The sequence below is a fragment of the Borostomias antarcticus genome, assembly GCF_949987555.1.
Source record: "Borostomias antarcticus genome assembly, chromosome: 6".
Classification (NCBI taxonomy): domain Eukaryota; kingdom Metazoa; phylum Chordata; class Actinopteri; order Stomiiformes; family Stomiidae; genus Borostomias; species Borostomias antarcticus.
Genome location: NC_140239.1, coordinates 8018344 through 8028343, shown reverse-complemented (window position 1 = coordinate 8028343; position 10000 = coordinate 8018344). Strand labels below are relative to the sequence as shown.

The 10000-nt window shown below is 50.7% G+C and overlaps 1 protein-coding gene across 1 annotated transcript in view; it reads right to left on the bottom strand.

The window, feature by feature from the left end:
* Positions 1-10000, bottom strand: part of LOC311310811 (junction-mediating and -regulatory protein-like) — a 55277-nt gene that overhangs the window by 514 nt on the left and 44763 nt on the right. The window contains exons 5-10 of the mRNA XM_084440383.1: positions 9777-9942; positions 2325-2494; positions 1847-1921; positions 1514-1606; positions 847-1309; positions 1-313 (exon numbers count right to left, since the gene is read on the bottom strand). The exon at positions 1-313 is cut by the window's left edge and continues 514 nt beyond it. Of these exons, the coding sequence (XP_084296509.1) occupies positions 3-313; positions 847-1309; positions 1514-1606; positions 1847-1921; positions 2325-2494; positions 9777-9942 (1278 nt within the window). The 3' untranslated portion in view covers positions 1-2. The remainder of the gene's footprint in view (positions 314-846; positions 1310-1513; positions 1607-1846; positions 1922-2324; positions 2495-9776; positions 9943-10000) is intronic.

Here is a 10000-nt window from a genome sequence, read left to right as displayed (position 1 = left end):
CTCTAATTCTCCCAGTCGGGGCACATTAAACCCTCGTCGTCCGAGTCTGAGTCTGGCGACGCCTCTTTGATGCGGCGCAGTGCCTCATGGATGCTCCTGGTCAGGGGGTCCGCCGAGGCGGGCAACTCCCCCCGGGCCCTCCTCTCCCGGTGGGGCACGCGGCGCAGCTTCACCCCCTGGCGGATCTGCACCAGGATGTTGTTGGGGTCGTCGTCGTCGCCAGAGGCGGGAGGCAGGGGGCGCTGGTCCACCCTCCGCAGGTGGAAGCTGCCTCTCTTCAGTGAGGCCAGGACCTCGTCCATGGGGGAGCTGACTGTGGAGGTCAGGAGGAGGGGAGCGGGGGAGGAGAGGAGGAGAGAGGGCAGGGGAGATAAGAGGAGGAGGAGGAGAGGAGAGGAGAGAGGGCAGGGGAGATAAGAGGAGAGGGGAGGGTGGGAGAGGAGAAAGGGCAGGGGAGATAAGAGGAGAGGGGAGTTGGGGGAGAAGAGAGATATTCTGGTCAGAACAGTAAGATTTCCAGTTAGCCTGAGTAACAGGCATAGAAATAGCATTAGGGTTAGCGTTAGCCATACAGGTTAGCATTAGCTATACAGGTTGACATTAGCGATACAGGCTAGCCAAACAGGTTAGCATTAGCCATACAGGTTGGCCATTGCATTAACAATAAAGTTAGCCATACAGGTTAGCCATGCAGGTTAGCATTAACCATACAGGTTAGCCACACAGGTTAGCATTAGCCATACAGTTTAGCATTAGCGATACAGGTTAACCATACAGGTTAGCGTTAGCCATACATGTTAGCCACACAGGTTAGCGTTAGCTATAGAGGTTAGCATTACTGGCTACCTGTCCTCCTCTGGGCCTCCAGCGCTGAAGTCTTCCTCAGCTTCTTCCTGGCGTTCAACAGCTGGCTGCTGTCGAAGAAACGCGGGATGAACGGGCCCAGGGGAGGGAGAGGGGGCGGAGCCGTCTCCCCCCTTGCCTCCCCCCTCTCCCCCGGCCCGGACGGGCTGCCCGCGGGGGACGGCTCCTCCTGACGAGGAGGGGGAGGCGGGGGGGGAGGCGGGGGTGGAGTAGCGGAGGAGGCGGGCCCTGCTGGCAGGGAGGAAGGGGAGGAGCCAGCGGTGCCGGGTAAACCAATGAGAGGCAGCGAGGCCGCGAGGTCTGTGATTGGGCTGGGGTCTGTCTGGACGCTGGCACTCAGACACTGGGGGGGGTCCTGAGCCTCAGCTCGCCCCCCTCTCTCCCCGCTCCTTAACTGGGACACACGCAGACGAGTGGACTTCAGAATCACCTGACCAGGGTACCGCTGAGGAGGGACAGAAAGAGAGGGAGAGGGGGAGAGAGAGGGAGAGAGAGAGAAGTAGAGAGATAGAGAGAAGAAGAGAAAGAGAGGGAGAGAATGAGAGGAAACATGAAAATCAGTCTGGGGAACAGAAGACTCTAAACTGAACTGACTCATAAACTGGAAAATTGGAATCCTGCAAAGAAAATGTTCTGGAGTCTGTCTGACCTGTTTGAAGCTGCGCAGCCGGTCCAGTGTTTTCTGTCTCTCCTGACTCACTCTGCTGTTCCTCCTCTCCTCATCCTCCTCTTCCTCCCTCCGCTGAGAGGAACAAGTGATGGAGAGAGAGAGAGAGAGAGAGAGAGGGGTGACTGAAGTGGATAATGTTGACTTAGGTGGATAATGTTGACTTAGGTGGATAATGTTGACTGAGGTGGATAATGTTGACTGAGGTGGATAATGTTGACTGAGGTGGATAATGTGTCGGTACAGTGTAAGGCGATGAGCGCTAGGTCCAGCCTGAAGGAGGAGGAGTCAGTGAAGGAGGAGGAGTCAGTCTACCTGCTGGGAGGAGGAATCCTGCTGGCCGGCCTGGTGTTTCTGCTGCTTCTCACTGTGGCTGCTCACACAGATCTCCTACAGAACACGGACGAACCGACCTTAACCTTCTCACCACACAGACGACTATCACAGCCAATCACACCAAGAGTGAGTGAGTGAGTGTGTGTGTGTGTGTGTGTCCAATTCCGCTCCGGTACCGCACACAACACGAGAATGCATCAGTCTGTACGCGGTGTATCTCTGCGTGCGTGGTGTGTGTGTGTTTGTGTGTGTGTGTGTGTGTGTGAGTAATGTAGTGTGTCTCGTGGGGTGACTTATGAAGGGGGCCAGCTCAAAAATGCCTACACATCATAAATTGAAGAGAGAACTTCTTCTCCGTTTTTTTTTTGGGGGGGGGGGGGGAGCGCTGAGCGATCTGAGCTGGTGAGGAGCGCGGCGTGGGGGGCGGGAGCGAGTGTGTGTGTGTGTGTGTGTGTACCCTTTTGTGTTTGAGGTAGGAGCGCTTGGCAGAGATGCGCCCCCTCCTGGCCTCCAGCTGTCTGGCGCTGAGTTGCAGCCTCTTCAGCTCCTCCCTCTCCGCGCTCTCCTCCTCCCCGATGGCCTCCGGGCTCTCATATGTGTCATAGTACACCACCTCCTCCTGGCGCTCTGGAGCACACACACACACACACACACACACACACACACACACGCACACACACACACACAAATAAACCCCTGATGGCCTCCGGGCTCTCATATGTGTCATAGTACCCCACCTCCTCCTGGCGCTCTGGAGCACACACACACACACACACACACATGAATAAACCCTGATGGCCTCCGGGCTGTCATACGTGTCATAGTACACTACCTGCTTCCTTCCACACGCATGGAAACAGACAGACACACACACACACACACACTCTCTCACTCACACACATGAACAAACATGCATGCAAACAGACACACACCTGAATGAACAGACATGAACAAACATGACCGTAAACAGACACACACATTCTCACTCTCACTCACACACATGAACACACATGAACCAACACACATGCAAGCACACACACATACACACACACACACACGCACGACAGATGGTACCTGGCCCCGGCTGTTCTGCCCCCTGCCTGGCCTGCTATGGGGGGGCTATAAAGCAGTTTTGCTCATTTCCCAGAAGCAGGGCAGTGTGAAGATGAATGGGAGTGTTGGCCAGAGATTAGCCCCAACAGAGCGCTCGCTCTGACCCCTATCCCGGCTACGCCCCCCTACTCTAACCTCACCGGTCACTAGGGCTGCACAATTAATTGTGAATTAATCGAAATCGTGATTATGACCTCCGCAATTAACTAATCGCAAAAGGCCGCAATTAATGTGATTAATAATTTGAATTGAGTGTGCTAGGACGACACGGACGAATCACAGGCGCTTATGCTGTCTGACCAATCCCATGCGTTCCCGCTGAGTGCGCTGTGCGCAGCAATTTCACTGAGAAGACAGATAGCAGTAGGTCAAGACACAAGAGTACCTGCAGACGTGAGTAGTGAAAAAATGAGCGAAAACGAGGTCAGTGAGTTAGTAGCAAGAAAGGGATTAACGTCCGTGATTTGGGAGCATTTTGGTTATTATATATTAATATAGGGGTCAGCGGCAGTGGCTAGTTGCAAAACTAGAATGGAGAAGTAAGACGCCTCCTTCCCTCCACTAGTCTGGGGGTCCACCTTGTGCAAGTGGTAGTACCCCCTAGCCCCCCTACCTGGGGTTACAGGAAAAACCCTGATGACAGAACACCAAAAAGGAAGAGAGACCCGGTCCGGAGGAAGCCCGGGGCCCTCGTCTGGAGCCAGGCCCAGACGGAGGGCCCGCATGCGAGCGCCTGGTGGCCGGGCTTACCACGGAGCCCGGCCGGGCCCAGCCCGAATAAGCAACGTGGAAGCACCATCTCCTCCTCCATCGTCCCGTGGACCCACCACCCGCGGGAGGAATTGTCGGGGTCGGGTGCGCTGCCAACTACGTGGCGGTGAAGGCGGGGGGCACCGACGGACCGGACACGGGCGGCAAAGGCTGGCTCTGGGGACATGGAACGTGACCTCACTGGGGGGGAAGGAGCCGGAGCTTGTGAGGAGGTGGAGCGATACCAATTACACCTGGTGGGGCTAACCTCCACGCACAGCACCGGCGCCGGAACCAAACTCCTGGATAGGGGTTGGACCCTGTTCTTCTCCGGAGTTGCTCACGGTATGAGGCGTGAGGCAGGTGTGGCTATACTAGCTAGCCCCCAGCTGAGCGCCTATGTGCTGGAGTTCACCCCAGTGGACGAGAGGGTCGCCTCCCTGCGCCTTAGGACTGTGGGGGGGGGGACTCTGACTGTGGTTTGTGCTTATGCACCGAACAGCAGTTCAGAGTACTCAGCCTTCCTGCAGACCCTGAGTGGAGTCCTTTTGGGGGCTCCTGCAGGGGACTCCAGTGTCCTACTGGGGGACTTCAATGCACACGTAGGCAATGATGGAGAAACTTGGAGGGGCGTGATTGGGAGGCATGGCCACCACGATCTGAACCCGAGTGGTGTTTTGTTGTTGGACTTCTGTGCTAGTCACGGTTTGTCCATAACAAACACCATGTTCGAACACAAGGATGCCCACAAGTACACCTGGCATCAGAACACCTTAGGCCGAAGGTCGATGATCGATTTCGTTATCGTATCATCTGATCTGAGGCCATGCGTTTTGGACACTCGGGTAAAGAGAGGGGCAGAGCTGTCCACTGATCACCATCTGCTGGTGAGCTGGTTTCGATGGCGGGGGAAACTTCTGGACAGACCTGGAAAACCCAAGCGTGTAGTGAGGGTGAACTGGGAACGTCTGGAGGAAGAGCCTGTCCGGAGAGATTTCAATTGCCACCTCCGGCGGAGCTTCTCAGGCATCCCTGTGGAGGTTGGGGACATCGAGCATGAGTGGTCGGTGTTCAAAGCCTCCATTGCTGAAGCTGCGGCTGGGAGCTGTGGCCTGAGGGCCATAGGTACCTCAAGGGGCGTACCTCAAGGGGCGGTAACACTCGGACACCGTGGTGGACAGCGGTGGTCAGGGAAGCCATCCGACTGAAGAAGGAGGCCTTCCGGGTTATGTTAGCCCGGGAGACCCCAGAAACAGTTGCAGGGTATCGACTGGCCCGGAGGGCTGCAGCTTCGGCCGTGACCAAGGCAAAGCAGCGGGTGTGGGAGGAGTTCGGAGAAACCATGGAGAAGGACTTTCGGTCGGCACCAAAGTGTTTCTGGAAGACCATCAGACACCTCAGGAAGGGAAAGCGGGGGACCATCCAAGCTGTATACAGCAAGGAGGGGACACTGCTGACCTCAACTGAGGAGGTTGTTGAGCGTTGGAAGAAGCACTTTGAGGAACTCCTGAACCCGACTAATCCACCCTCTACGATCGAGGCAGAGCCGGAAGATGATGGGGGGTCGTCAATGTCCTTGGACGAGGTCACTGAGGTAGTCAAACAACTCCACAGTGGCAGAGCCCCAGGGACTGATGAGATCCGTCCAGAAATGCTGAAGGCGCTGGGTGTAGAGGGGCTGTCTTGGTTGACACGCCTCTGTAACATTGCGTGGAAGTCTGGGTCAGTGCCGAAGGAGTGGCAGACTGGGGTGGTGGTCCCAATATTCAAAAAAGGGGACCAGAGGGTGTGTGCGAATTATAGAGGCATCACATTACTCAGCCTCCCAGGGAAAGTTTACTCCAAGGTGCTGGAAAGGAGGGTCTGGCCGATAGTCGAACCTCAGATCGAAGAGGAACAATGCGGATTTCGTCCTGGTCGTGGAACTACCGACCAGCTCTTCACTCTCGCAAGGATCTTGGAGGGGGCTTGGGAGTTTTCCCAACCTGTCTACATGTGTTTTGTGGACTTGGAGGAGGCTTACGACCGGGTCCCTCGAGAGGTCTTGTGGAGGGTTATGCGGGAGTATGGGGTGAGGGGGTCCCTACTTAGGGCCATCCAATCCCTGTACACCCAGAGCGAGAGCTGTGTCCGGGTCCTCGGCAGAAAGTCGTCTTCCTTTCCGGTGGGTGTTGGCCTCCACCAGGGCTGCGCTTTATCACCAATCCTGTTTGTGATTTTCATGGACAGGATATCGAGGCGTAGCCGGGGGGAGGTGGGTTTGCAGTTCGGTGAGCTGGGGATCACGTCACTGCTTTTTGCAGATGATGTGGTCCTGATGGCATCAGCTGCCTGCAACCTCCAGCACTCTCTGGATAGGTTCGCAACTGAGTGTGAAGCGGCTGGGATGAGAATAAGCACTTCTAAATCTGAGGCCATGGTTCTCAGCAGGAAACCGGTGGCCTGTCCGCTCCGAGTAGGAAATGAGTACTTACCCCAAGTGAAGGAGTTCAAGTATCTGGGGGTCTTGTTCACGAGTGAGGGAACCATGGAGAGGGAGTTTGGCCGGAGAATCGGAGCAGCTGGTGCGGTTCTGCAGTCGCTTTACCGCACTGTTGTGACGAAAAGAGAGCTGAGCCAAAAGGCAAAGCTCTCAATCTACCGGTCTATCTTCGTCCCCACCCTCACCTATGGTCATGAAGGATGGGTCATGACCGAAAGAACGAGATCACGGATACAAGCGGCAGAAATGAGTTTTCTCCGGAGGGTGGCTGGGGTCTCCCTGAGAGATCGGGTGAGAAGTTCAGTCATCCGGGAGAGACTCGGAGTAGAGCCGCTGCTCCTTTGCGTCAAAAGGAGCCAGTTGAGGTGGTTCGGGCATCTAGTGAGGATGCCTCCTGGGCACCTCCCTAGGGAGGTGTTCCAGGCGTGTCCGGCTGGGAGGAGGCCGCGGGGTAGACCCAGGACTAGGTGGCGGGACTACATCTCCGCACTGGCCTGTGAGCTGCTAAAGATTCCCCAGGCAGAGCTGGTTGATGCTGCTAGGGAAAGGGATGTCTGGGGCCCCCTGCTGGAGCTGCTGCCTCCGCGACCCGACCCTGGATAAGCAGATGAAGATGAAGATGATATATTAATATTAAATATTACTCGCAATTATCAATCGCAATTACAATTTTGAAGCAAATAATCGCAATTATTATCTTTTGTCATAATCGTGCAGCCCTACTGGTCACAACGCAGCTCTCAGAGCTCCAGCCAACCAGAGTCTAGAGAGGGCTGGGTTGAAGAGGTCAAAGGGCACGGAGGCTAAAGTTACTAGCCTGGCATCGCCATCCTGATCACGTAAGCTCATATTCCGTCAGATTTCCACACGGTCAGTTCTCGACTAGACCAATCACAACGGTTTATCTACATTACATTACATTTACATTACATAAGTAATTTAGCTGACGTTTTTATCCAAAGCCACTTACAATAATTGCATTTAACGTAGGACGTCAGTGTACTACTACTCACCAGAACTCACAAGTGCATCTCTTTGATACAATGAATAAACTATTTTGTTGCTCTGACTGGTTGTACGTCTATCCAGTCGCTTCCAGAGGCGTTTTGGTCTGCGCCTGTTGATAACGGCCCATGGAAATTGAAAATGAACCGAGAATTTCCAGATCCTTCACAATTTTGCGAATTGGGTCAGCTAGCTCGCTCCCAGAACAAGTTGTGATTTAAAATTGGAGAATCCCTGATCTGGAGTCATAACCACACTTACTTATAACTGTTTCATAATCATTCATAAACTCTCAAACACACATGCACACACATACACAACTCAGAGGTAGGGCTGTCACAATATAAACATTTTCACAACACGATTATCATAGCAAAAAATATCACAATATTATATTTATTACAGCAATCGTTACAAAGAATAATGTGATCACATAACATGTTTCAAATTTATTTTGCTCCATTGTTTGTTTTCTCTTCAAAAACAACTGATTACAATGGATTTAATCACCTTTTTAGGGGCCAGGCAGCGTAGCTGCCGGAGCCCTATTGTATTTGCCTATATTATTATTATTATTCTCCATCTTCCACTGAAGTCTAACTTCTCGTGGACAAAAAATCACCAAAATTTGCACATAGCTCCAGTACTATACCCAAAGTCCTCAACCTGCATTGTAGGTCAATAAACCTGAAGGTGGCGCTACAGCAACAGTCTAAAATTTAAAACTTTAAAATTAAAATTACCACGTGAATGTAGTCCCAAGTGAGACAAAACTTATATACACTCTGACCTTGCAGGAATTTTGAAGTCCATCACTCAGATTCTTTCATAAACTGTAAAACCTATCAAACCTATCTCCTCCCACATTTTTTGTTCAATTGACACCAAAATTGATATACTGTATCTTCAGACTGTCCTTACCAAAGGATCCTCACAGATTTTTGAAATACGAAAAATTGAGCCCACAGCGCATCAAAATGTTTTACTGTTAACAGTTCTGTATACAGTTCCTACGAATTCTTGCCAAATCAATGTCTGATCATCCTCATAAAAAGTGACAATATCGGCAACATATCCAAGATGTAGTGTGATTCTATTCAGAATTTTATGTCATAAAATGAATTTTTTACAGTATTCTGAATTATACCCTCAAACGGTCAATAGAAAAGAACATATCCAAACCTAACTCCTCCCACTTTTTTTCCCCAATTGCAACCAAAATGCACACACTGCATCATCAGACAGCCCACACCAAACGATCCTGACAGATTTTTTAAATATCAAAAACTGAGTGCATGATGCATCAAAATGTTTTACTATTAGCAATACTGTACATTTACTACAAATTCTCGCTCAATAAATGTCCAATGTTCATGAAAAATCAGGGCAAAATTGTCATGAAAGGGTAGATGTAGTGTGATTTATTTCAGAATTTTATCTCAAAAATTGAATTTTTAAAAATATGTTTAATTCTGTCTTCTGAAACCAACACTTCATACTGAGAAAACTACATTACCCACAATCCAACGCAAGCTCCACCAATCCGAGACATCGCTGTTGGCAACCTTACCCAGCCCCCGCCGAGGATTACAATGACTAAATTCATTGATTGGCCACTGACTGAGCACACTGCTGCTGAAGTTAATGTTAAATTATGAAGAAAAGCAAACAAAACCTGTAAAAATGAACATATCTCATCTCATATTTCTCAATCAATTAACACCAAACTTGCTACACTGGATCTTCAGACTGTCATTCACAAACTCATTGACCAGATTGTCATTAAAATTGAGCTTACAATGCATCAAAATGTTTTACAATACACAGTACTGTCAACAGCTTTCTCTTTCCTTTGTTGTATATTATGAGACTCTGATCACTTCAGCCACTCATCCACATTTTGAAGGGCATACCATCATTATATGATGCAACTTCTATTGTTATACTGTATCCTTTGTTTCAGTGTGTATACTTTAATCAACAAACATATTTTCATGGGCTTTTACATATACCACACGTTCAGTGTTTTATGATGAAACAGATTATAACCTATTATCATACACCCTGGTGACTGGCTTAGTCAATTTGTGAAGCCAAAGTTGTTGCTAATTAGCTCAGTGAGATAGAGGATGTTGCTTGGTGTCAGAGGTTACAAGTTCAATCCTCAACTGATGCAAAATGAACATTGGAATGTCAACTTTCTTGTTGTCTTCATATTCTCTCGCTTATTGCTCCTAAACTTGCCTGAAATTGCCTGGCCCCGCCTCATCAAGCTCGTAGCAGCTTTCATTTGTTTTGTTTTTACTGTACATTAGAATTTGATTTTTAAATATCATTGTTGTTAAGATACAATATATCATATCATGACTGGATTATTACTATTGTCATTTTAAATATCACGATTATCACGACTCGTGACCCCTACTCTGATGTGTGTTCTCTTTACTCTGATCTATTCTGTACACCCCCCCCCCCCCCAGGTTCATGTTCTCTTATAAGTCCTGCCCCCCCCCCCCCCCCCACACACACACACACGTGCATGCACACACACTCCCTCACCACTCATCTGCCTGCGTATGCTGTCCAGCTGTGCGGTCAGCAGCAGCTCCTCACACTGCAGGATCTCGGCCTGGATGTCGTACAGCTGCAGCTGCAGCTCGTAGTACTGCGCCTCCATGTGGTCGAGACGCGCCATCACGCCCTCACCACTGCACAGGCCCTGCATCTGGAGACACCGGACAGACAGGGCACTTACCACACGCAAGGTGTGTGTGTGTGTGTGT